The sequence below is a fragment of the Dipodomys spectabilis genome, unplaced genomic scaffold (genome assembly GCF_019054845.1).
Source record: "Dipodomys spectabilis isolate Male_0828 unplaced genomic scaffold, ASM1905484v1 ptg000004l, whole genome shotgun sequence".
In the NCBI taxonomy this organism is placed as follows: Eukaryota; Metazoa; Chordata; class Mammalia; order Rodentia; family Heteromyidae; genus Dipodomys; species Dipodomys spectabilis.
Window position 1 is genome coordinate 11,703,021 of NW_024870681.1, and position 27,930 is coordinate 11,730,950.

The following is a 27,930-nucleotide window of genomic DNA, read 5'->3' on the forward strand; positions in this document are numbered from 1 at the left end:
TCTGCTCAGGAAACAAGTCACATGTGTAATCATCATCTCTCTGTCCATGGGCCATGTTCTGATAACTCAGGACATCATTCCCACAGGGCTATCTGTATACATTTTCTACAAATAAATCTCCCATGTTTTCTGTTCTCCTCCCTGTGTGAACAGTTCCTATCTCAAGGACTTTTTGCAGACTGCCTTGCCACTAACTCCTGCATGAGAATGTTCATGGGAGAGCTGGGGATACAGCTAGGTGGTAAGATGCTTGCCCAGCGTGTGGTAGACTCTGGTTCTGTCCCTAGTACTACCAGAAAACAAAACAATGTTCACAGGACCAGTCCTAGTGTCAGACCTGCAAGGATTTCCTGGCTCCAGGGCCAGAGGATATCTCCCTAAAGGCTGTGTTGAAAGGGCTTGTCGGGGTCTACGTCCTCCTCCAACCCACAGTCTAATGTACCTTCTACCTACATCTTTCTACTTGAATGCCTTTAGAGATGGCCAAGATCACTCTCCCAGGGGAGGCCCATCCCAGCTCCTTAGGTAAGCAGGAATCTGCTGTCCCCTGTCATTCCCTCAGTTCCTGGAAGGTCACCTACATTCTTCCATGACATCATTTTTAATTAAAGTCTTAAGTTGTATTATCTCATAAACCCTTTTCTGATCTCTAAATAAATCGCACCTATTGGTTTAATTAAAATAACAGTATTTAGAATACAGGGTCAGATTTTGATCAGTTCCACCACAAAGCATGCCTTGATGCTAATAGCCTTTTTATAAAAGTTTTAGGCTGCTCGGACCATACTTTCCTTCTTCCTCCTTGCCCTCTAGACTCATGTAAAGATCTTTGCATATGAAATTGAGGGTCTTTGCTTGAGCTGTGTGTGTGTGGGGGGGGTGGTAGGGATTCTAGGAAATAAGGAGCCTCTTAGGAGTATGGGTGTGGCAGATAGAGGTGACTTTGTGCTCAGTGATGTCACACAGCAATGCCTTCCCCCACCCCCTCACCACACATTTCTAGGACACAGCATTTCTCATTTGGCAGGGAAAAAAAAATCAATAACTCATGTGACATGAACACATCTTGAGGAGGAGTGGGATTGTTAGAGATACAGGACTACCATTCAAGCAAGCCCCTGGGCATACTTTGATGACAATAATTTGTCACAGTTCATTTTTAACTAGATGTCCTGTATTTTGATTTGTGAAATTAGGAAAATGAGAAGGGTTGTTAAATCCAGACAGGCTGACCAGGACCTGAGTTTTCAACCTATATACCTCCATGAACCAAACATCCATCAAAGGGGCATATGGGGCCACATTCAATATGGGATCCTTGGAGTGCGGTAGCCTGTGCTCTGGAGCTAACTCAAGCCAAAGCTGGCCATAGTTGAATTAGACAAAGTGTCAGGCAGAGAGGGGTGCAGCCTTTGGGGATAGTGGTGAGTGAGAGCAGGGAGTGGCCTCGTGTCCCAGAACCAAATAACTGCAAGTCATTAGGCCCACAACACCCCTTCTCCCTCACTGCAGAAGCCCCATATGTGGCAGCCTGGGTGATGGGACCCCTTACAGATGGGCAATGACTCCAGGGAGTGGGGAGCCAGGCTTGGCTGGCTCCTCTGGCAGCTCAGTCCTCACAGGTTCATCGAAGAAAGCACAGGGAGCATGTGCACCACCTCTGGGGAAAGCGAATGGAATGAAGCCCCTGTGCCGCAAGAAGGCATCTGGCTGGGCAGTCACGTCACAGACAGAGGATTCATGGCAAAGGCCAGGGTTGGGGAATGAGAGGAGAGAAAGGGAGAGAGGAAGTAGGGGTGTGTGTGCTTCGCCTCTTTCTTTCACTTTGAAAGATCTCCACCTCTGGAAGGAATTCTAGTAGGCAGGGGTTGGGGGTGATCAAGCTTTCTGCTCGGACCATGTCACCCTCTCTTTGGGCTGGAGGTCTGAAGTTTTTAGAAGAATTAATTGTCACTAACTATTGCCAAGCCCTTGGCAAAGTTTCTGGCTGGGGATGGGGGGGGGGGGCATGTTTCCCATATCTTTTCTACAAGAGGAGGGCAAACTAGGAAACCTTGGGAGCTCTTAGCTCTTGCATTTATTTACCTTCCAGAAACAAGATCCCCTTCCCCATTTGATGGCTGGATCCCTGCCTTGCATGGGAGTGAAAATGTTCCTGTTACAAGAAGCCAGACCCGGAATCTTTCCACCTCTATTTTGAATTGTTTTCCCCCTTGAGGTGAAGGGAGTTTGCATCTTGAGGCAGTGAGTGGGAAGCCAGGGAAGGCTCCAAAACAGGACAATGATAAGGTGAGAGGAATGTTTGAAGAAGGACTTACTTGAAGTTAAGGAAGGCCTATGGTTGAGAGCACCGGGCAGACTAGGCCTGATATCCCTGAGGGAGGTGATCCAGCACAAGGAGTCCTACCCTTTACCCGCTGCCTGGGGCTAGGCTCTGGAGAGGGAAGCGGAGGGAGGATCTGAGGAAGGCTGCAAAAAAATTGATGACTGCTCAGGGCTTACCAAAGCCTCTTCGGCATTTCCTTCACAGAGAGGGGCCTTACTGCCTTCGGGGCAGGCGGGGCCGAGGAGTGTATTTGTGCAGTACAAACCCTGAGCTGTCCTGCACGGCTAAGGCATGGCGGCCTGGGAGCTGTTAGAAGGCCTGGGGGGGGAGAAGGGGGGCGGGGATCGTGTCAAAGCCTTCAGGGGAGGCATAGCAGCCAAAAAAGGGCAGGGGAAAGAAAAGGCTAAGATGTTTACTGAGAAAAAGTCAGTGGAAAAAGTGACTGGGAGGTCAAGTAGATTTGGGAGATGGCCCTGTTACAGTCAGCAGAGCAAAGAGTGGATATGCCCCTCCTGGAGGGAGCCAGAGCTACAGGGTCTCAGCTGTGGTTTCTGGACCCTCTGAACCCCATACCACAGTTTGGCTTGTAGCCCTTTCCCCCGCCCATTCAAAGGGACCCCTGTTCAACAGTGGATGTCCCTGCTGACTGAGGCCCACATTTCTGCTGTTAGGAGACGGCTCAACAAACTTTAGGCTTATCTTCCCCTGCCCTTACCCCCCCCCCCCCCACTCTAGGCCTTTCTCCAGATGCTCAAGAGGCCTGGCTAGGTGGGGGCCCACACTCCCCCCCTCAGCTCTTTGTCTGTGGGTCTTGACAAAAGGGCCCGGCCTTTCCAGAGCCCCACAGGTGTGAAGAACTTGTTACTGCAATGTTTGTTCAGCCCTATTAGTGACCTGTAGGACTGTTGACAGAGGGTGGCTTTGTGATCAGACTTGGCTAAAGCTCCCTAAGCCCTCAACAAACACTGGCCACTTATCTCCAGGGAGTTTATCAGAAACTATCTAAAGCCTGTCTTTGCCAGGCCAGCCTTTCTGACCCATTCGCTTGGGAGACTGGGTTCCAAAGCATTTCTCACTTTGTTTTCCTTTCCTTTTTAATTTTTTTAATTAAAAGAAAAATGTCCTTGCTCCTCCCCTGATGGATGGCACCCTAAGTAAGAAAGAGATAGCCCCCAGTGAGATTTTGTTTTCATTATCGGAGCTTGTAAGCCTCTGTCTCCCTAGAGGATGGACTTACCAAGTGGGTACAGGGTTTCAGTGAAAAACCTTGGTGTCAGGTGCTCCAGGGCCGAGCAAGGAGGGACCACCTCAAAGCAGACTAGAGTTTTTCCCCACATCTGCAGGGGATGCATTCCAAGACCCCCAGTTGAAACCTAAACTGCAGACAGTGCTGACCCGTATGGCTGCTATTTTTCCCTCTATGGATATACCTACAATTGAATTCAGTTGATAAGGCTCAGTGAAAGATTTATAGTAGCTAACAATAAAATAAAGAATAATAGGATACACTAGTACAAGTGATGTGAATATGGTCTCTCTCTGCAACTGTTCTCCTTGTGATAAAGTATGATCAAGTTAGGTCAATGGCCCAGGCTGTTAGTCTGATGGTTAGGCTACTGTTGATCTTCTGATAAGTCAGAAGGACGGATCCTGTGCTTTGGAGCTCCTGGATTGCTTAGCTGGGACCTTAATTTCTGACTACAGTTGACCACAGGGAGCAAACTTGAGAAACATGAAACTTCAGAGATGCGGGGACCATTTGGCTTGTTCTCTATCAAGATGCTTTTCTCTGCTTAGGACCCTGGAGAATATCCCACCAGAACCTGTCTCCAGAAGGACCAGGCTGTCACCAGCTCTGTTGACCATGCCCCTTTCCCAGGCTGTTACCTGGAAAGACCTGTTACCTCCACCTTCTTTGCGTTGTGGTACACCTGCCTGCCTGGGAAGGCTGGGAATAATGGTGGTGTCTCAGTGCTCTTCCATAGCCACATCCCCTGCCCCTTGTGCTGGGGCTCTTCACAATGGTCCTCATCACCACCTAGAGCACTCTTCTCCTGAACTCCCAGGAACCCTCTCCACGGCAGTTGTGCTAATTTATCTTCAGCTCTGCCCCTTGCCTTTTCATGAGCTTTTAGTATTGTGCAGTTGTAGACATTTAGGATGAAGAAAAAGCGCACAAGTGGTCAGATCCAGATGTGTTTTTTTGTTTTTTTTCTGATGAGAATATGGAGGTACAGAGGGGTCAAATGGACTTTCCAGGATCACACCACCTGGGGAACAAGAGATCTGGGATAAGAGAGCCCAAGCCTTCCTTATTGGGTCCAGCTCTTTTTCTAGTGATATTCTGTGTCTGTGTGTCTGTGGTGAGTTCCTAGGTCCTAGGGCTTCAAGCCTCCTTTTCCTTTCTATCAAAATGTGGCCCTTAGATGGGCAGAATCCAAACAACATGGGATCTTGTTAGACAAGCACATTCTCATGTCCCTGTATGACCTCTGGGGTCAGAAGTTCTGGGGTGGGCATCCCTTGAAATGTCTTGGGGCTTTGGGATGGGCTTTGGAGTTACTTGGATTGAAAACAGCTGGAAAGAAGGAAGAGGGGCTGCAGTCTGTTAAGAGAGTAAAAATCCTGTTGCTGTATGAACCCCTCAGGGCTGCTTCCCACTTAGAGTCTGGCACCTCCAGAGGGCTCCATTAACGTTTGCTGAATGAAGAAATGAATGCTGTCTCACAGTGACAACATCTTTCCTCTCCTGTTGGTTGGGTTCCTTGAGAGTTTCATTCTCTCTTCTGCCCATTGTGGACAGACTTGCTGCTGCCTGTTGATTCTTCGTGTTCAGATAAGCAAGTTGTCTAGTTCGTTTGGGAGAACTTGTCTCAGGAACTTTTCCTGGTATTTTTACTTTCCATTAAAGTTGAAGTGAGGCTGGGGCGCTGGTGGCTCACACCTGTAATCCTAGCTAATCAGGAGACTGAGATCTGAGGATTGTGGTTTGAAACCAGTCCAGGCAGGAATTTCTGTGGGGCTCTTATCTCCAATTAACTAACCATCAGGAAACCAGCAGGGGAGGTGTAGCTCCTGTGGAAGAGCATCAACCTTAATTAAAAAAGCTAGGCAAGTGTGTGGGGCTCTGAGTTCAAGACCCATACTGGCACCCTTCCCTCTCCTCCCTCTCAAAAAATGCAAGTTAGCACCAAATGATTACAAACCCTAGAGCTTTGTCTGGAACTTGAGTCCTCCTGTTTCATGCCCTTCTTAGTGGTTGTCCAATCTCTTTGGCTCACTCTAGCTAGCCCCTGCTGCTTTAAGCCTTCCTTGCGTTAGTAGTGCTAAGTCTTGGATGGAGGCAACAGTGACTTCGGTATTAACTACCCCTGGCATTTCCAAATGCTCTGTTCTGCTCACTCCTGTAACCTCAGTTCTTACCATAGGTCCTGGAAAATAAGCAGGTGCTCAGGAAATATTTGTTGCACAGGTAAATCCACCTGCCACCAGATTTGCCAAGAAAAAAGTGAGACTTAAAGTCTGGGCTTTGATTGTTTTATACATTTTTCTACATTCATGATCCTTTCTCTTAGGCCTAGATTATCTGGAGATACACAAAAATGTTTCAGGTCCTTCAAATGCTTAGGACCATCTTGCCTCAGCCACTTATCCAGAAAAGTTTCTGAGAGTCCAGCTTAGAGTGATTCTCAGTTGCCAACAGCAGCCAGGTGTGTAGGAGCTTTGGTTGCTAGCCGGGCCATTTTGGGAGATACCAAAAAAACTGGGCCCAGAAGATACTTATTCCGGGGGTGGAGGGGGGCGGCGCGGCGGTGGCGGATGGAATAGTTAAAATTTATAACCAAGAGGCACATTTTAAAATAAATCGAGTACCAAGTAGAGTAGCAAAGCCATAAAGAAAAGGAATTACGAGTGACCTCAAACTCTTAAAAATAGCTCTCAAATATTTTTATGACTCTGAACCAATTGTTTAAGGAGAAGTCTCATATGAAACCAGACCTCTGTGTGCTACCCCCTCACAGACTCCCTGCTGTAAACTCTCCCCTTTACCTTCTGGCAGGGCTATGTTTCCACATGGTGGATTCCATTCTGATTTCTTTTCCTTTTGGTTACATGGTTATGCCAGCTAACAGTGGTAACATTGCCTAAGATCTTGTTAAGGATCTATTGAAATGGCTTCCCAAGTAACCCTCATGATGGTTCAGATGGAACAGTGCTGGCAGATCACCTTAGCTGTGCTTTGACTTATTTCTTGGGCCCTCTCTTCTTCTTCTTACCTCAGAAGGGCCCAGCAAGGTGGCTTTCCTGTCATTCCTGACAGCAATGATCACAGCCAGAGGCTGCAGATTTTTCATGAATTCCTCTCTCCTCTGAGATCCAAAGAACCTTGAGCCTGGTGCAAATGGCTCCTACCTATAATCCTAGCTGCGCAAGAAGCTGAGATCTGAGAATGATGGTTTAAAGCCAGCTTGGGCAGGAAGAGCCCATGAGACTCTTCTTATCTTAACCAGCAGGAAGTAGAGGCATGGCTCAAGTAGTAGTGCACCAACCCTGAGTGAAAAACTCAAGTGGAAGCACAAGGCCCTGAGTTAAAGCCCCAGTACAAAACAGAAACAAACACATACACACACAAAACCATACACCTTAAGGCTGGACTTTGTCTTGCTTGTTGTTGGGTTCTCTAAACTCACATGTCTCCTGGTCTGTAGACAGCAGCCCCTAAAATCATTGAAGAAAGCAGCAAATGTCTGTCTTTCTCAGCCTGCCCCTGTGGTCTGCCCCTACTAAGGACATACCTAAGAAGAATGCTTATCCCTGTACACAGACAGCCCAGGGCAGCCTGCATATGGTGCTGCTATAGGTCAGTTATTTTTGGTCAGTTCAGCTACACACACTTATATGTGAAACTATATAAAGGACATGGGACAGCTTTCTCAAAAGGACTGCCTTGGGAGAGAAGACTCTGATCTTATAAGCTAGGAGGGAAGAGGAGGGGTCCTAGTAAGGGCCAGAGTCTCTGGAACGGCCCACAGCTAGGTGGCCCTTCACTGACAGAGCCACTGGGCCACTTGGAATTAGTTTGGGGAATTCGGGCCAGAATCTATAAAAATCCATGTCAGGGATGTGGCTTAGCAATGTCTGTCACAGTCTTTCTGGGCCTGGAATAAGACTGGGGGTTAGCTTATTAACAAACCAATGGATACAAATTCAGTCTCTATGTACAGGGTTCTATTTAGACTCTGGGAAGGGTCCATGGTGCTTATCGTGTGTTTCTGTCCCTAAAAGACTTCAGTCTGTTTGAATGGACAGACGTTCAAAGCATAAGATGAAGCAAAACGGTAAGTTAAAAGCATCAAGATGAATTCAGAATAGTTCAAAGCAACAGTAAAGACTAAACCATGTCAGTAAATCCTCTGTCCTATCTATCCACATATCTGTCTTCCTACTCTACTGCTTTTCTGTTCATCCATTCATCTGCTCATCCCACCCACCCATCCATCCATCCATCCATCCATCCATCCATCCATCCATCCATCCATCCACCCACCCACCCACTGAATCTGTTTGTACTATGCATTCATCCTCCAACCAATCCAACCAATCCATTCATTCATCTGCTTATCCCATCCATCCACTTGGTCCATCTCTCTATCCACTTACCAATTATCTCACTACCCTGACAATCCACTTGGTCCATCCATCCATCCATCCATCCATCCATCCATCCATCCATCCATCCATCCATCCTCTCTCAAATGTCCTCTCTTTGTCTCTCTCATAGTATCTCTTTTATATGTTCTCTATCTTTTATATATGAAAAGTATATCCAGGCCTACTATAGTCTTGGTGGATATATGAACATAGACTGTCCCTATCCTCACTGAACCAACAGTTCATCAACCAACAGTTGATGAAAGCATTTGTGTGTCCCTTCTTTCTGTTAGGGTGGGAGCCCTTGGACACTTGAAACTGCCAACCATTTCTGTTTCCTACATGGCCTAGACAGGGACTGGCTTATAGCAGAGTACTGTAAGTGTGTCTTGAACTGGACTTATCTGGGGTTGTTTGGGCAAGTCCAGATTTGTGGGAGAGATTGATAGTGCTTAAGAAATGTTGGCAACTGTGAAGTTGCATGTGTTACAATAGAACTTACAGGACTTTTGATGGGGTGGGGGAGACGGATAAGAGCTGGCTCTTGGTCTCCAATCCCCGCCAAGTTTCTGTCTTGCCTTATGCTGGGTTCTGAAATCAGCCACATGAGGTGTACCCTCGGTGATCCCCCAATGATAGCTGCAGCTGGCACAGAGCTTGGGGTCTCTGGGAAGCTGTGGCTCCTGGGAAAGATGCAGAACCTCAGTGGTAGGGCAGGGCTCCTGTTCTGGCCATGCTAGTCCCTCAGGAACGCCTGGGCCTTCCACCCCCTCCCTCCTCACTGACCTCTGTTCTCACAAAGCTGCCCTTTTCTTCCCGCCTTGAAATCTGATAATGAAACTAATACCCAATATTTTTGCCTTTGAGAGAAGCAAGAGATAAACAGGAAAGCATGAAGGATTAAGGTGTCTCTATGAGGCAGGGGCTGGGGATCCGCCAGGAATTGGGTGACACCTTGCCTTGGAGCAAGGGGATCCAGATGTGAGCTGCTTTCTCTGATGCATTTTTCCATTTGTGTAAAGAAAATAAAACAAAGAGAAAAGAAAACAAGCTGTAAAATACTTTGCAGAAGTCTGATCATGGGCAATTGTCACTTGATGTCCCCTGACAGCTCTGAGAAGTTGGGGGAGGGAGGAGAGCCCTGCTTTTTGATGTTGGCCTCTGAGTTTTCTTTTGTGTGACCACTTGTTTGGGGAGAACCTTTTGTTGGCATGAGGTGTGTATGGAAAAGACATTCCAGCCCCAGCTTCCCCTTTGGGTGGGGAAGAGAGGGGCCTCTCTCCCAGGAGGGGCCCAGAGGCCAGCTGGGGGTTTCATTAGGGCTGAATCTTCCTTTATATAGGACACTGGATAAGCATCTGTCTCCAAGGACTGAAAGATGCTACTAGGAAACGTTTCCTGATACAAAGGAAGCTTGGAAGAAATAAGACTCCACTGATCCTTCCAGAGTCTTAGCCTTAGACAGGTGTGCCAGGGCCTGAGCGTTCTGTGCTTGTGGATTAGATCTTGGTTCAGGGACCCATCTATTACTTACAGTGATGTGTCCTTCACTTACCAGCTCCTTGGTCCTGGGCTGGCTGGTCACTTTATGTCTCTTGAGCAGTTCCTCTGTACTCCTTGTTTGGCTGAGCGAGTCCAAAGAGACATTGAGGATGTAGTTAAGGGCAACAGGCGTTATGCAGAGGGCAGGATGGGGCTGTAGCTGCTTTTCTTTGTGCCTGGCTAAGTTCAGTACTTGGAGATACTTGCTGAGGACACTTAGTAAGGCTCTTAGGAGTTGAGGTTATCTTCTGATCTAATCTGGCTTCCAGACTTCAGGGTGTGAGCTGTCATAGCCTCTCCTCTAAAGCCCTCCTGCATTTTTACTTGTCAGTGAGTACTAATGAGAGATTTGGGTTTGACTCTAGAAAGAACATAGAAAGAAACATAATGTCAGCCGCTAGTGGCTCATGCTTGTGTTCCTAGCTACTCAGGAGGCTGATATATGAGGATCCCAGTTTGAAGTCAACCCAGGCATGAAAGTCCATGTTATCTCTAGTTAATTGCCAACCCCGCCCCAGGAAATGGAGGTGTGGCTCAAGTTGTAGAGTACCAGCCTTGAGCAAAAGGCAGAGCAGAGGGCCTGAATTTAAACCTTCTTACACACACACACACACACACACACACACACACACACACACACACACACACACACACACACACACACACACACACCGCATCAAAAAGAAAAAAATGATTTAAATTTTTAAAAATCATGCATAAAAATAGCATATAAGAAACTAGTACAAATATTTGTAACACTTTGTGGTAGGAAAGGCAAATATTTTTTCTAGCCAATCAGAGACAAATGCTAGAAAACAGACAAAATCCTACCTTATATGAAAAAAAAAAAAATACTGGGCAAATGGCATGAACAGGCAATGCACAGAAATAGAAATAGACACGTGGAGAAATGCCCAGTCTCCTGAGTAATCAAAGACATGCAAATTAAAATCATGTGCCTGTTTTTTTTTTTTTTTCAGCCAGACAAATTGGCAAAGATTTTTTTGAAAAAAGAAAAAGAATGCTGATACCAAATGTGTATTGTTATTCTTTTCAAGGGTGGGGTGAATTAAGAGCTGTCACTTCCTGCTGGTGGGAGGGGAAGCCAAGTCAGCCTTTCTCTGGGCTACTTGGCAACTTGGCGATTTGCATCACCAAACAAAAACACGTACAGTAAATCAAAATCAGAATTTTGCCTTGAGAAATGGACTTTACTTTTGTAAATCAGACTAGGGTATGTTGTGTGTTCAAAGGTGTGTCTGAAAGGATTACCATTAAGTCTGTGGTGGTCACAATTATCTTGTTGCTTCTAACTGTGACAAACTAGGAACTTCCTGGGTGATCCATCACTGGGGGAGTAGACTACTGTTGAATGCACCTACCTCAGATTGCGAGCACCTTGGAGCTTGAATTACACTCACACCATACAGTACCAGGTTTAAAAGTAATTGTGACCAGCTAGGCACTGGTGGTTTAGTGCCTGTAATCCTACCAACTCAGGAGGCTAAGATCTGAAGATTATAATTCTAAGGCAGACAGAGCTGAGAGACTCACTCTTCTCTCTAACCAGTGAAAACTTGGAATTGAGTGTCGTTCAGTGGTAGAATGCCAGCCTTGAGCAAAACATCCAAGCTTTTTAAAAAATATTTTAAAAAATATTTTTAAATATTTATTTTGCATATATATTATATGATACATAATCTATATTTACCATATATATGGCAAATGATATTGAACACAAAAATTCTGAAAAATAAAAGCCTACAAAACTGAAGGTAGATAGGTGTAATCCATGTTTTTAGGAAAGAAATCATGCCAGTGCTGAACACAGGCTAAGGAAGGCTGCAAGGAAAAGCCCTGAGTACACACTGGCTGGTGGAAAGAGGAGTATGCCTTTTCTCTTTCTGCATCTGTTTTTCAAGTACGTGACATTTATTTTGAGATTCCATGAAATGCAGTTTCGAACACACAAACAGCATAAGTGTAGAATAAGCAGTGAAATATAATCAAGGTATGTAATAAGCATGGATGAAAATTTTACAATGGAACCTATGTTTTGTAAGATTGCTTAAAAAGAGGGAGGCAGGGTGCATCTGAGTGTGAGCATAGGTAATGAGATCTAAACTGGGGTTATCATGGAGGTGGAAGCCCAAAGAGGGCAGGTTGGCAGGAGATCATAGAAGAAGTAGAGAGAGCTGTGTGGGGTCATTCAGTCATCCAGGGGATGGGGGAAGTAGACCTAGAAAGGACCCTGAAACTAAGATACTGGGAGCATGGGAAGGATGCAGCAGGATGGAGAAAGGATGTCTGTGGAAGGACTGACCAGCACATGTAGGCAATGGATGGGGCAAGTGGGAGCCACAAGCTTGGCAGGCTCTTGAAACTTCCCAGAGTTTGGAACAACTGTAGCAGGAGGGAATGATGGGAAAACAGAGCTGAGGTTGGACCAGGTGGATCTTCCTTAGAGTCCCAAGGCCATGCCGGATAATTTCAGCTTTATCTCCATGGTCATTCAGATTGGTCCTTAGAAATTCAACTCTGCTTACAGTTGGCTCTATCTAGAAAGAATTGGTTCCAGGATTCCTATAAATTCCCAAATCCATGGATGCTCAAGTTCCTCCATAAAACAGCATAGTATTTGCAAGAAAACTACATTCTAGGTTCCTTATAATGCCTAAGGCAAGTGCTGTGTTAATAGTTTTATATTATTTAGGGAATAATAAGCAGGGGGAAAAAGTATTTCAGAGCTGGGCACTGGTGGCTCATGCCTGTAATGGTTTGAAGCCACCTGCGGCAGGAAAGTCTGTGAAACCCTTATCTCCAAAAAAAAAAAAAATGGCACTATGACTCAAAGTGGTAGAGCTCTAGCCTTGAGCAAAAAAAGCTCAGGGATGGTGCCTAGGCCCTGAGTTCAAGCCCCACAACTGATCCCCCACCCCACCCCCCCAAAAAAAGCATTGCAGTAGATTACATTTTGTTTTGTTTTTTCTTTTCTGAATATTGTAGATCCATGGTTGATTGAATCTGAGGATAGGGAACTGGCAGATACAGGGGATGACGGTGTTGGGTGGTTGATTGGAGGCTTAATGGTGGAGAGGGCACCTCTCTCTGGAGCCAAGAGGAGGCTACAAACTTGCAGCTGGAAATAGGGATTAGTGGGTTGGGAGCACAGAGTTGGAGAGGGGCACAAGAAAGCCCCCTGAGAGTGTCATGGTGAGCTAGGAAAGCCACACGCATCGGGAAGTGGGCCTGGCGGGAAGAAAAGCCAGAGGGAACAAAGTTGTTGGTCCAGACACCAGGACTGTAGACCTTCAGGAGAAAGGAAGGCATCCAGGTTGGTAATGGGAAGGAGAAGGGGCAGTGGCATGAGAAAGGGAGCAAGGAAGGTGCAGGTTGGTATATGTGACTCCAGGAAACTAGAGTGTGTAAGGGTGGAAGCAAAGGCCTTGGAAGTAGCCATGAGGTTGCCCCAGTGTGTGTATGATGGGGGTGGGGGGGACGAGAGTGTGATGGTAGTAATTGTTTATTTCAATTAGAAGTTCAAGATCACGGCGTCAACAGGGCTAGCTTCTCCTGTGGCCTCTGTCCTTGCTCATGCATGACCGCCTCTCAGCAGGTCTTCCCTGTATGTGTACACTGTCACGGAGCCTCCCTGTGCCCACATTTTCTCCTGTGCAGACAGATGCCTTGAAGGCAGACCCAACCTTAGGATCCATTTTAACTATGTCACCTCATTAAAGACCTTTCTGACTAATGATGGGAATGGTGGGAGGGTTAGGACTGTTATACAAGAATTTGGGGACCTCCAGCCATGGCACCGTGAAGATATCAATCAGTGTTTATGAGTACAAACAGGGGAGCCAAGAAAAAAAACTCCTGGGGTGAGTGGGACAAAATGTCTTGGCCCCCAGAGTGCCTGCCCTCCCTGTACCCTGTGCTGATGGTCTCCCTGCCCTGTCTTCCCTGCAGCCTGCAACTGTAACCTGCATGCCCGGCGCTGCCGCTTCAACATGGAGCTGTATAAGCTATCGGGGCGCAAGAGCGGGGGTGTCTGCCTCAACTGCCGTCACAACACTGCTGGCCGCCACTGCCACTACTGCAAGGAGGGCTTCTACCGGGACATGGGCAAGCCCATTACTCACCGGAAGGCCTGCAAAGGTAGGTTGTTAGGGACACGGGGGACCCTAGGCTTTCCTCTCCTCTCTTTTTCTGCTTTTTTCCTAGTTCCTATACAGAGCAGCACAGACCGAGGTCTTTGAACATGCGCAAGTATGCACACGCACAGCCTCCTTGGTATGTGGAGGTGTAAGCCAAAACAAAGGGGCGATGGAGACATGGCTCAAAGGAGAAGAAAGGAGAAGGTGTGATCTCCTGTGAGGGTGCAGGCCCGGCCCACAACACCTCCCATTCTGCTCCCCCTCCTTGGCTTCTCTGCACAGGTGTGCTGCATACCACAGGGACTCCAGTCATGCTCACCAGGCTTACCATCGGGACAAAGGACCCTCTTTTCCCAAACCCCACGTAGACATACTTCTTTGGATGTGTGCACCCCATCCCCACCCCCATCTCTCTCTCTCTCTCTCTTTCTCTCTCTCTCTCTCTCTCTCACACACACACACACACAGAGTCAGAATGAGGTTGTCAGTTTCAGGATCAGAGTCTCAGAAGGAACATTTAATCCATCTGCAAATAGCTTTGCTTTTCAGGACAAAAAAAAAAAAAAAAACGGAAAAAAAGAAAGAAAAGGAGACCAGAGACTCTATTTTTGTTCACTGAAGCAAAGACTAATGTTTTAACTTTTCTTGCTGTTTGTTTTTCTCCCACCAACAAAAATGAAGCAATGGTCAAATGACTCAGAGGAGCTGATGAACTACTAGGGACTTGAGCGATGGTGGTAGGTGAAAAATGGGGCCTCTTCCCCACATTTGCTTTTGGGAACTCCAGGATCCAGGGCTTTCCTCCTTCAAAGGTTGGGGCCCATAGATAGACCAGGGCTTGCTTATGTATGGCTACTCAAGATGTTTACCTTGGAGTGCTCCTACAGGGGATCTCAGCATATATGGGGTCCTAATATGGGTTTCTCAAGTTATGGCAGAACTAGGTCCAAGTAAAGAAATCTACCTTTCCAGCCACTGCTCAGCCTCTGTGTGTGTGGGGGGGGGGGGGGTGGGTGTGTGGGTGTGTTGCTTCAGATGTTTTTCAGATGGGGTCTTCAGCTTTTGCTTAGGGCTACTCTTATATTCTAATCCTTCTACTTTGTTGTAGCTGGGGGGTTGTGGATATGAACCACCATGACTGGCTTTTTTTTTTTTTTTTGGAGATAGAGTCTTCACTAATTTTTTGCCTGAAGTGCCCTGTGATGTTCCCCAATCTCTGCCTCCCAAGTAGCTGGGATTATAGCCACTCCATTGGGCCCCACTGCTCAGCTTTTGAATGAAGCAGAAGGATCGTCTTCATAACAGGAAATCTACCAGATGTTGGGCACTTAAGTGCCTGACTGACGACATCAATTTCTGGGCCCAGTACAAAATGAAAATATGGAGTTCTTTGTCCAGAAACGAGGAAGGATTTCAAAAGAGTGACAACAGAGCTTCAACCCTGAGCATGGGGGCCTGGCTGGCTGGGCTTGTGCAGAACACTTCCAAAAATCAACAACAAACAACAGCCATCAAAAACTTCACCAGGTTAGGGGGTCCCTAGGAGTAATCTGATTCTTCTTCCTTATCATTGCCTCTGGTGGTTGGCAAGAAAAATTTGAGCATAAAGGTTTCCTAATTTGGAAGCGTTTTTTTATTTGAAAGTCAACTGTTCTAGGTGAGGAATCCCCTAGGAGACTTAAGAATGGGAAGGTGGCCCAAGCAAAGGGACCCGAGAAAGATCTGGGTTGTCAGGAACATTTAAGCAGGGTAAGACCAGAGGGACTCCTTTGGGTTTTCAGAGAACATAGTTGGAAGGTGTCCAACTCCTTTGCTTGCTGCCCAAAGTGTTTGTTGTTCTTCTTTTACAGAAGAAATGGAGGCCAGGGGTCTTGTAAACAGCTGGCTTACACATACATTTCTTGGGGATTTGGCCAAGAAGTTTGAATCCACAGCAGTCACTCAGGTGGGCAGTCCTCTGCCTGTGGGTAAGAAGATCTGGGCTGTACATGGAAGGACACTGGTTATTTCCTGCCCTACCACTTCCTGCTATTGGAAGAGAATTGCTCGGCCTCCTTTGTTCATTTCTAGAGGGGACCGATTTGGGCAGATGAGAGGGCATTCCTCTTCTATGATATCAAATGCTAGGACCAGTCCTGAGCAGCAGCTGTCCCCAGCCTTGGTAGGAATCCTGAGAAAAGAACTTAGGGGAGAGAAAAATCTAAAGATGGATTCTGCCCAAGGAGGCACAATCATGACCTGCTTGGAAATTGTTATTGCAGGAAAGGATGGGATTATCCTGTCTTTTAATTAGAGAAGACTGTTTCAAGGAACCTGCCACCTGATTCATAGGGAAAGACCAATGTTTTAATGATACTGTTTCCTGATTGGTGAGGGAAAACATAGCCTGCTTCACGATTGGTGAGAAAAGATCTGTTCTAGTAAGGAACCAAAATCTAACTGGTGTCTCATACCTGTACAATAATCCTAGCTACTCGGGAGGCTGAGATCAGAGGATTGTGGTTCAGAGGCAACTTGGGCAGGAAATGTCCCTGAGACTCTTATCTTCAGTTGACTACCAAAACTGGAAGTGGAGCTGTGGCTCACGTGGTAGAGTGGTAACCTTAAGCACAAAAGGTCAAGGATAGCACCTAGACCCTGAGGACACACACACACACACACGCACGCGCACGCGCACGCGCACGCGCACGCGCACGCACGCATGCACGCACGCATGCACGCACGCACACCCTCCCCCCCATATGAAAGGTCCAGCCATCTGATTGGTGAAGAAAGATACCGCTTGAAGCTTCCAAATCTTTCCCCTTTGCTCTTCCCTTAACTAATGTCACTTGTTTAGTTGAGGTGGGCACTTTAAGGGACACACTTCTTACCAAAATAGACTCTAAGATCTTGGTGGGAAGCAGTTTTAGGAGATGTTCAGAGGCTGGTTAGGGGAATGTATACCCCTGAGATCTTCACACAGGAGTCTCCTGGTCACCACCACCATGACCACAGAAACTTTTTGTCTTATCTTGGGGAGCTATACGGTTTAGTCAATGCTTTCTTTCATGGAAGCTTGTTGGCTCCATCATTGTGCCAACGGAGCTTTGACAGTTTGTTCTCAGGGGCTTTCAATCTTATATATATAACTTTGGCCCTAGCCCCAGTTCCTGAGATTGATCTCAGGAAACCCCCTCAATGACCTTCAGGTGAAGGCTGCACTGTTACGCATTGTTTCAGACAATTTTCATAGAGGAATTGGGACCACTGGCTCTTGGATGCCTAAGTTAGCTTGGGAATGGTCCTAGGGCTCTCTTTATTCCTTGACTTCTCAGGTCCTGGGAGGGGCCCCAGGCCACCCATACACTCTGGTGATTGGCTGACTCAGGACCTTGTTCAATGTAGAGCAGGGGTGGACCCAGACAAGAACAGCTTGGAGTTAAGGGCATTTGATTCCAAATGTTATTATGCAGCCTCCCCATTTGGGAAGTTTCATAGCAACAAATTTGTTGGGTTCTTTCTCCCCTCCCCTAGTTTATAAGCAAACTGGAGCCGGCAGGGTTGGTGCATACAAAGGCCTGTAATAAACATGCCCAGGGAACAGCCGCTGCACTCTCCAGCTATTCAGTGCAATTTCACAGCACTAGGATGGCCTCATTATGGTGTGGGCTCTTGTCCTATACAAAGTCAGATGAGATGAATTTCTCCCCTTTCTCCACAGAATGGTTTGTGAATGATGCTCGTCCTGGAATCTGTCAAAAGATTGGAGGTTTTGTTTACCATTTGTCTTCTTTATGGACTTTGGAGGCTCTTTCTTTTTAGAGCCTGCAAAGAAGACGTTGCTATTTAACCATTTCAGCCATGTCACCATTGATAACAATATTAATTTATCATCTTCCCAAACCATCTGTGATGGATAAAGACATTCCAAGAGTCTCCCGTGAACCGCATTACGATGAGAATTAAGAAATTACCCACCGCATCTAGCATCCCCGTACAAAGGGCTGCGTTCCATCTCACTGAGCAGCCTGTTTTGCTCACTCATTGCCCTGCCCCCTTCAAGTCTGCAGTGAATGTGGCTGAATGAAGGCTACTAAGAAGGTGCCTGAGCCCTAAGAAGATGCAATCATTAGCAGGGCAGAGCCTAGGTCTGTCCCCACTGTCTTTGCAGGCCATTCCTACAACTCCCCATCCATTCTTTATTTTCTGAGGTAGCTCTGCTAAGATTTGGTGTGGGAAGTCAGCACTCCCGTAGCCCCCTCTGTCTTTCAGAGCTACTGTGTGGAACTTCCACTTTGCTTTTATTTTGGTGCATCTTTACTGTGTTCCCTGAGCGATGGGACAGTCTTTATCTATAGATATGGCTCATGTTCAGAGTCTCTACGGCATTGGGCCAATCACAGGCCTTCCTCAGGCCTCTCTGTCTTCTCATTGTAGAATTCAGGTTATTGGTTGCTGAGTCCCTCCTGACTTTGACATTTTACAGGACACACGTTGTTCTTACAGAGTTAGAATATCCTGGGTCCCTGAAAACAGCACGTAGCCATATTTACGATCTGGTGACTTGGAATTGCTGGTGAAGCCAGAAAAATCAAACGAAGGCAGTTTTGTTTTACAAAAAAATCTTTACAAATGAAGACCATCTCAGTTCTGTGATTTGGCCCATGCAATGCACTGGGCTAACACAGTGTCTTCCTAGCTTAGCCCTGTGGCTCATCCCTGGCCATTCTGCGGTTCCACTTCCTTGGTTATGATTGTCCTCATCTCTCAGATCTCTTCTCATGCTCTGATCTCGTGTGGACATTCCCAGCAATCTGCAGGACTTGAGCACAAAAGACTCCTAATCTTTGCATTCCTTCAGTTCATGGAGCTTCTGGGTATGGTTGTCATGTTAAAGACATATGACTTGGGGAAAAGGAGTCTTTCCTTTGGATTTTTGCTGTGAGGAGAGCATGAAGTGGACCTCAGCACATAAGCTTGATGTGAACGGCTTGAAAAAATGTGGAATTCAGAGTTACTTAGACCAGAGTTCAAATTCTACCTCTGGACAAGATACCTTTTAAAACCTGAGTTTTCTTTTTCTGGAAACAGGCATAACAGTCCCATTCCTAGGGTTACAGAGCATGTTAAATGAGGTACTGTGGCTTGCCACATGGCAAGCACTCTGTACATGTTAGCTGTTATATTTGTACAAGTCAAGGAAAAGAGAGATGCCAGAAAACCGGGCCTGCATGAACGTCAGCACACACAAATGGAGACGCCTCTTTTGGCTCACTGCTTGCTTTAGTTCTTTCCGTGAGCAGTGAGAACTGAAGGGAAACTTCGGAGAGAACCAGCCACTTTTGCTCAAAGGACTCAGGCCTGGCATGGAATTTGTAGCTAATTCCCACAGAAGTGGGCAGGGCCCTGGGGTTTATCCTAATGCCGCTTGCACACTCTCCATAAAGAATTTGCGTGCTCTTGGAACAGAAATCACAAATGAGTTGAACCACAGCAATATGTCCAGCAGCTGCTGTCGGGGCTCGTCACAGACAACAGGGACGGCTGTGCCCTTTTAAACCTGGTTCTGAAAGTCACACTCAGAAAGACCAGATGGTCTCGGAAGGCTCCCCAATGATGTTGGGGCTTACAGCTGACCAGGATCCTGGCTAGCCTTCTCTGTCCTCAGGCTTCCCCTCATTCCATACTTTCACCCCAAGCCTGTGTGTGCTAACATAGGCACACGCTGCACACACATGTACACACACAGTCACCCTCTGGGAACCAGTCTGAAGACCTGGGCTTTTCTCCTCTGCTATAGAACAGGTGCAGGAAGACTCCAGTTAACTAGACCACAGCGGGTCACATAACCCAGTTTGGGATCACGGGGCTTCCCTCCCCCACACTTGCTGCTGTCTGCACCTTGATGGGAAAGGAGCCGCGTGCAACTTGAAGCATTTATTCTTTTGTGCCTTGTTAGCAAGTGCTGGCAAGGAGAGGAAAGCCCAGTTTTGAGGAGGTTGACACAGACAGCTGAAGTGAAATCAGGGATTATCTGGATTTCAGCTATCCTAGCTCCCTTGTTAGCATGGAGAATTTCAGAGTGGGGAGCCCTGCATCTTGAGGTCGCCACTGACTGAGGATGTGAGGGGATTATCATTCCTGCTCTCCTCGTCATTCTTTACTCCAGATGTGCAGGGCAGACAGATGGCCTTCCCCTGCAGAAAGGATGGGAGAAGCCCTGAGTGATGTTCACACTGATCATGAGATTGTTTGCTCATTGATTCTGCAAGTGTTTATGGAGGATCTGCAGTGTGTCAGGCACTAGAGTGGTCGGGGTGATGGAGACAGATTTAGTCTTTAGTGCTTGCTTTCTGGTGTGAGGTTAAGAATAACAAAGATGATTATGTTGTGAGTTAAGCCTGGCCCCAGTGGCTCACACCTATAATCCTAGATACTTAGGAGGCTGAGATCTGAGGACTGAGGTTCGAAACCAGCCGGGGCAGAAATGTCCCCGTGGGATTCATCTCCAATTAACCACTCAAAAACCAGAAGTGGCACTGTGGGTCAAGTAGTAGAGGGCTAGCCTTGAGCACCAAGATGCTCAGGGACGGTGCCCAGGTCCTGAGTTCAAGCCCCACAATTGATAAAAAAGAATATGGTGAGTTACATGGAGGAAATAAACAGAGTGGAAGGAGAGTCACTGGGAAGAAAGCTGATGAACTACATGACTGGGAAGGGGTGTTTAAGGACAAAATGGTGAGGGTTTTTTTTTCTTTTTTCTTTTTGGGTACTGGTACAAAATCTCCGTGCCTGAGCACTGTCATATCAAGGCAGACATTCTACCACTTGAGTCACAGTTCTACTTCTGGTGTTTTTGGTGGTGAATTGGAGATAGTAGTCCTACCCAGCTTGGCTTGGAACTGTGATTCTCACATCTCAGCTGCCTGAGTAGCTAAGATGACAGATATGAGCCAGTAACTGGTACCTGGCTAAGGGCAGAATATTTGAGGTTAGACCCAAGGGGTGAGGAAAAAGCAGCCACAAGATAGCTAGGGAAGAGCATTCCAATCAGTTCTAAAGTCTGGAAATAGCCAAGGGCTTGGTGGGCCCTTGGTTGGGAGTGGTGATGGAACTGTATAGGTCAACTTATTGGTATCTAGGCAGGAGGTGGGTCTTTTTCTAAGAGCACTGGAAAACATAAAGGACAAGGGTAATGTGAGGGATATGTCTGGATTTCTTTTTAATTTTTTTTTTTTTTTGATCAGTCACGGGGCTTGAATTCTGGGCCTGGGCGCTGTCCCTCAGTTCTTCAGCTCAAGGCTAGCGCTCTACCACTTGAGTCACAGTGCCACTTCTGGTTTTCTCAGTGGTTTATTGGAGATAAGAGTCTCACGGGCTTTCCTGCCCGGGCTGGCTTTGAACCGTTATCCTCAGATCTCAGCCTCATGGTTAGCTAGGATTATAGGTATGAGCCACCAGTGCCTGGCTTCCTTTTTAATTTTTTTAAAAAAAATTTGGTGAGGGCTGGGAAGGTGGCTTAGTGGTAGAGTGTTTGCCTCACATGGGTTTGATTCCTCAGCACCACATAAACAGAAAAAGCTGGAAGTGGTGCTGTGGCTCAAGTGGTAGAGTGCTAGCCTTGAGCTGAAGAGCTGAGGGACAGTGCCCAGGACCATGACTGACCAAAAAAAATTTTTTGGTGATATTGGTACAGAGGTTTGAAATTGCAGCTTTGTGCTTGCTAGGCTGGTGCTCAACCTCTGAGCCAGACCTCCAGCCCTTTTTGTGCTGTCCCCTCACCATCTCCTCCTCCCCCCCCCCCCCCCCCCCCCCCGCTGCCGCCCATCCCCACCTGCTCCTGAATTGCAATCCACCTATTTGCCATCATGCCCAGCTTCTTCCATTAGGATGAGTCTTTCACAGACTTTTTTTTTGCCTGTGTTGGTGATCTGAATCTCAGTCTCCCACATGGCTAGGATTATAGGCACCATCACCTGACTGGCTGTCTTTAAAAAGTTCCTTCTGAGAGGAGGTAACAATGCTTGATAGGAGATTTACTCATTACCCTACTGATGTAACTGTAACCCCTCTGTACAGTATTTTTACAATAAAAAACATTAAAAAAAGAAGTAAAAAAAATAAATCCCTTCTGTAAGATAAGCCATTAGTAGGGAGAAAATTACTTGCACATCCCATATCCAACAATAGATGGAATCCAAGGATATATAAAGAAGTCTTCAAAAAAAAAATAGCCAGACTAAAAGTGGGCAAAATATTTGAATAGACAGTTGCTTAGATAAATAAGTAAAACCTATGAACAATTCCAAGCACTTAGCAAGGATAAGAAATAATGGGAATTGTTGCCTGCTCCTGGGAATTCCAAATGGTACAGCATCACTGGAAAACTGCTCAGCAGGCTCTCACAATGTGAAACATGCCTAGTAATCCCACTCACCAGTATTTATCCAAGAGCGATGAAAACTTATGGTCATATAACCACCTGTAACAATGTTTATAACAGCATTATTCATGACTGCCTCCAAATGGAAATTATCCAGATACACATTGATGGATAAATAAACAAGGGAGCTGGGGTAGGAGAGGACCCTAGGCTGATGGGCTAAATGGCAGGACAGTCTACTCTGGACTCTGGGGAACACCACTACAGAAAGGTCTTGTTTGGGTACCATAGTCAACCTGGTGACTTAGTCATGGGAGATTCATTCTCTCCCAGAAGTCCAAGGCTAAGGGCCCAGCTAGGTTGACATATTCTGACTCTAAGAAGAAAGGGTCTGTTCCAGGTCTCTCTCTATGGCCTTATAAGGGCCATCTTCTTCCTGTGTCCACACATGGTCTTCCCTGGGTAGCTGTCTCCTAATCCCCTCTTCCTACAAGGACACCAGTCATAGGATTAGGGCCCACTGTAACGATCTGTTTGCCCGAATCACATCTGTAAAAACCCTACATCTAAGTCTTGTCTCATTCCTAGGTATGAAGGTTAGCATTCCAGGGGGAGGGACATGTGATTTGGTTTCTAACATGAGTTCAGACAGAATCTGTCTTTCAAGACTGGCTGGAGGCCTGGTGGCTAGCAGGGCTGATGTCTGAATTGAGGGTCAGTGCCTTGTTATTCTGTTTCCCATTTCCAGGGGGGTTGGTCACAAGCCTGCTTCCCTCTCCTCCCCAAGTTTGTACCCTGGATTGCTTGCTTAGACGTAGCCAGACTTCCTGATAAAGACCCCAATATGAATTACAGAAAGCCCAGTGTGAGGGTCAATGGCCTGCGTGCCCACCCGATAAGAGTTTGGGGGGCCCTTGGGGACCAGAGCAAGAAGGCATTCAAATCACTGCTTCATGCATGGGAAACCAGGGAACAGAACCAGCTTCTTCCAGGCCAGCTGTGCCAGGGCTTTCTGAAGTCCCTGGATAGCCTTGTTTTCACTGAAAGCCAGTCTCAGCAAGAACGTTCTGGCACAGTACAGGCAGGTGTTAGTGCAGGGAGGAGGGGCATTGAGAGGTGTATACAGAGAGTGACATGCCCTGAAACATGAGCCCCTACCCAGCCCAGGGCATCGATGCAGAGCAGTTAGAGGGTGAAAGTCCAAGGGCACAGGCTGCCACTCTGGTTCTTTTGGTTGCATGTGGAGACAAAGCCTCAGGTGACCTCTCTCCTTACCAAGAGCTACCTGTGGTCTAGAGAGGAAAACACTAACCCAGGGTCATCGGCAGGGGGAAGCCAGGCCTGGTCTCCTGTTGCCCATCCAAACCCATTCGAGTTCTCTGAGCTCTCTGTCCCTATCCGATGACCTAGAGCAAGCAAGGACAGCCTAGGTTCTCTGCTTCAACCCAGAGGTTCTGTAGCCTGTGGTGTTTGTGGGAAATCTGATCCCGCTGCATTCTCAGGGCCCTGGGCTTCCTTCTCGGCTCACCTTTCTCTTCGTGGAAAAACTTCGAGTAGCTTGTTTCCCATGACCAGGTGCTGCCTGCTTGGTGCAGATGAACCGGTGACCTGACAGGGAAGGGATTGACTTCCCCCTAAAAAAAAAAAAGTGGCTGGTTTCCAGGGAAATGGGGGTCACCAAGCGGACTTCCTGCGGTAGAGGATGTTCTGACCCAGGCTGTGTTCTCAAAAGAATTAGGGAGGCTGTGTTCATCCCCCTCACCAGAGCCCCCCACAAAGGAAAGGACTTCTGCTCATCTCTCTTCCTTGGCTCACTCCATCCTGCTGTATGTTTCCTGCTATATGTTTTGTGTGTGTGTGTGCATGTGTGTGTAAGGGAGGGGAGATGTGTGCTTGTTTCTGTGTAACTAAATGTGTGCATGTGTGTGTCTGTTTTTGCAGGACCACAACAGCACCATCTACCTCTCTTCCAAAGGCCGGGCCCTGAGGTTCTCATAGGCTCAGAGTCTCGGCCTGTGATAGCCAGATTCTCTTTTTCTCATTGGTAGAGGAACTTGCCATGGGTGTTTCGCCATATATCAGTTCTCTCCCCACATCCTGAATTCACCTTTCTCACAAGGGGTGCAATTTAGATCATCCCTAGTCCCCATTTTTGATTTCCAGTGATCAGTCTTTGGGCCCATTTGGCCCCATTAAGAATAAGCGTGAGGGCTAGGAATGTGGTAGAACTTAGTGGTAGAGTGCTAGCCTAGAATGCATGAGACCCTGGGTTTGATTCCCCAGAACCACATAAATGAAAAAAAAAAAAAAAACCAGAGAAAAAAATGAGCATGAAGTCATGTGCCAGTGGCTTATAACTGTAATCCTAGCTACTCGGGGGACTGAGATCTAAAGATTACGGGTTCAAAGATTACGGTTCAAAGCTAGCCTGGCCAGGAAAGTCTGTGAGATTCTTTACCTCCAATAAACTACTCAGACAAAGTCAGAAGTGGAGCTGTGGCTCAATTGGTAGAGCACTAGCCCTGAACAAAAGAAGCTTAGAGACAAGTGCTCAGGCACTGAGTTCAAGCCCCAGGACTGGGGGGACGGGGAAGAAGAGTGTGATACAGGTCTCTGTCAAAGTTGAATTTGGCTGCAAGTAACGGAGAATCCATATCATATTGGTCGCAACAGATCAGAGCATACCTCTTGAAGAACAAAAACCACAGAAGGGGCCTGGGCATCTCCACAGTGCTCCAGGGCCTACCTATCTCTGCATGATCCCATTTGTCCTGTGACTTACTCTCCCATCTATGGTCTTGCCCTCAGTACAACCACACAAGTTTGACAGAGCGGTTGTAGGAACCAGAGGAGGTGAATGTGCCTGAGATACAGATGTGTTGAGAGCATCTGCAGGAGGCTGGGTGGGTGTGCTCTGCAGCAGACAGAATGCAACCTGATGATGACCACCCCATCCTGTGGTGTGGTGCCTGAATGGCATTTGGAACACAATGGGGCCTCTTGCTAGAACACTGATTTGCTGGTGTGAAAGCCTGTTGTGCCTCAGTCAGACGAGATGCATGGGTTGGATTCTTTGTAGAATCCTGGGAGAGAGATTTGCAAAGCCAGTAGCAAGCAAAGCCATCAGTTCACTTCTCTAATTAAAGGGGATGGACCCTGAGGAAGAGCCTGCTGTTCTCAGCAGACGTGAGGCTGCCTACCATGCTGATGGCCCTTGGCTCCAGCAGACCTCAGTTGGCACCTGGCCCCTCCCAGCAGTGTGCCAGTCCAGGCAGTTGAGGTCACTAGTTCTGCAGGGCCAGATGAGAATAATGTATGGTCCTCCTGCTTCTACCCAGAGCTTGTGCTGGGGTAGCTCCTGCCAAGATAACAGTGACCTGGGCTGAAGGTGGTACCTGGGTGTAACTTGGCTCAGAACCTTTTGTGACGGAGCAACCTTTTATGACCTTCCTCCAGCCAAGTTCAAAGACCCAAAAGTTAGTGGTACATAGCTGTGTTCCATTAGCATCCAGGGGAGAAGGCCTTGGCATGAACTTTCACATTACCAGCAGACTGGCAGAGCAGGCCAAGGGAGGTCAGCTGACAGGAGCTCCTACAGTTCCCATCCACCTTGGGAGCTGGACTGTGGGATCCTGGGCCTTCATTCTCATTCATGTGGCCAAATGAGAGGCGTGTCCAATGTAGTCACCATTCCCATCAGGGGAATGGGCTTGGTAAACCACTGAGAAAAGTCAAAGGACCTCACCAGTTATCACATCCTCATTGTCACCCTCAGTATGTTCCCATTGGCCACTGATGCTCAGTCTTATCACTAGCTTCAAAAACAACCAACCCTTGGGGGTGAACTTGAATTTAGGCTAGCTAGAAGAAGACAATGTCCTCACAAAAGGCATTTCTCTCTGAGGGGCAAGTCCCATCTCCTCCCTCGGATCCTGCAGCATGAGAGCCAGCAGGGAGGTGACCCTCCAGGTCCCTCCTCTGCATCCTGATGGTCATCCAAGGCTGAGCTCTCACTCCAGTGCTTCCAGAAAGCTCTGCATGTCCAGGCTAACTGTGATGAACAATTGACCACTTTTTTTTTTTTTTTTTTGCTTCTTTTTTCCCTTCCTCCTCACTCTAAATCTCGTCTCTGGACTCTAGCTGAGGCTGTTAGGAGAGGCTGCATTTTCCTATCAGACTTAGACTGTTGTGCGGAAGTTGCTCGCTAGGAAGCTCTGCTTTAGCTCTTTTAGGATCTCTGTTCTCACTTAGTTTCCTGGATATTTTTCTGCCCTTTGAGGGCAGAAACACAAAGCAACTTGTAGCATGAATAGAAGCATCTGCAGGATGCCTTGCTGTACCTTCTCTGGGTTTTCTCAGGACAAGGAGATAAGCAGAACATTATCTCCAGCCCTCTCTAAACACGATGAGCCCACTGATATCCCCTACCTTCCAGAGTAGCTATTCTTGCCCAAAGCCTCATGGTTCTAGTGGAAATGTACCCCCAAGTCCTGATTGCTTCATTGCTGGAAATGGGCCCTTTGGGCACAGCTACACAGGATGTAGCATCATGGGCGGGGGGCACCCAGCTCTCATTCTTATCAGGAGGAGGATGTCATATCTTGTCTGTGCAGTAGCCTAAAACCTAGATATCTGGCTTCACCTCTCTGCTTGGCTGTCTCCCTTCCTGTGAAGTCCCTGCAGGTTCCCATACCTGTCTGTTCTTTGTACATTGCTAGGCACCTTCTATGGGTTTATGACGCAGAAGCCTGAGCCATGGATCCCTGGTTGCCAAACATGTAGGGAGGGCCTCCTCCCTGTGTCTCCATATGACCTGCAGACCCCTGGGCTTCCTCAGGCTCCAGGCTGTGCATCACCCCCAAGAGGTCAACAGAGAAATCTGGGGCTGAGGAGAGGGGAAACATGTATACTTCCTTGTTAAAGGAAGGTACACCTCCAAATTTTCTATCACTCTGCCACCACTACTAATATATGACCTCTAGGCTCTGCTTTCCTGAAAACAGATTTATCTCTCTCTCTCTTTTTTAAAAAATTTCTGTGCTGGGGCTCAAACTCAGGGCCTTGCACATACTGAGCATAAGCTCTAACTCTCAAGCACTCCTGAATGCAAGCCTTCCTCCTGGGCTTGGAAGGCTTCCAGCATCTCTCCATCACTGCCGAAGAAGCCCTTTAAAGAAGATCCATTTGGTTTTCCTTCCTCATTTCCAGGTAGACAGGTAGCCAGTCTTGGAGCGTCTGAACCATGTGTGGACTTGGCCAGACTCCCCCTCTCCCAATTTCTGCTCCCTCATCTCTTTTCTTCTCCTGTGATGGAGTCCATGGGACACCACTGAGTGGGAAGGGACTCATCCCCATTTCCTTGACCCTCCTGTTTTTCTGTTCTCCACAGCCTGTGATTGCCATCCCGTGGGTGCTGCTGGTAAGACTTGCAACCAAACCACTGGCCAGTGTCCCTGCAAGGACGGCGTGACCGGCATCACCTGCAACCGCTGTGCCAAGGGCTACCAGCAGAGCCGTTCTCCCATCGCCCCCTGCATCAGTACGTGCATTCCTCTTGCTTAGTTCTGCTTGGATGGGAGGAGCTTGTGGGCTGGCTGGCACCTCTGCACTCAACACTTGGTGTTCAGTGAGGCCCTGGGGAGACCCCAAGGCTGGTTCCTATAGAAATAGTTGAGTACTTGGCAGAGCCAGCCTATCTATGGCCCATAGTACTGGCAGATAAGAGTCTCTGGCTTCTGGATGGGGAGAAAACCCCTTTCCTCAGCATGGGCCCTTCTCAAAAATCTACATTGATCCTAGAACTGGGGTGGGTTGATGTGGCAACCCAGCGTTTCCCCAGGACCCTTCAGAGAAACTTGCCAGGGCTCTGTACGTGGCACCTATGGTCC

At 47.4% G+C, this 27,930-nt stretch overlaps 1 protein-coding gene across 1 annotated transcript in view; it reads left to right on the top strand.

Moving 5' to 3' along the window:
• Positions 1-27,930, top strand: part of Ntn1 (netrin 1) — a 177,912-nt gene that overhangs the window by 99,439 nt on the left and 50,543 nt on the right. The window contains exons 2-3 of the mRNA XM_042694495.1: positions 13,490-13,678; positions 27,432-27,581. Coding sequence (XP_042550429.1) covers positions 13,490-13,678; positions 27,432-27,581 — 339 coding nt within the window. The remainder of the gene's footprint in view (positions 1-13,489; positions 13,679-27,431; positions 27,582-27,930) is intronic.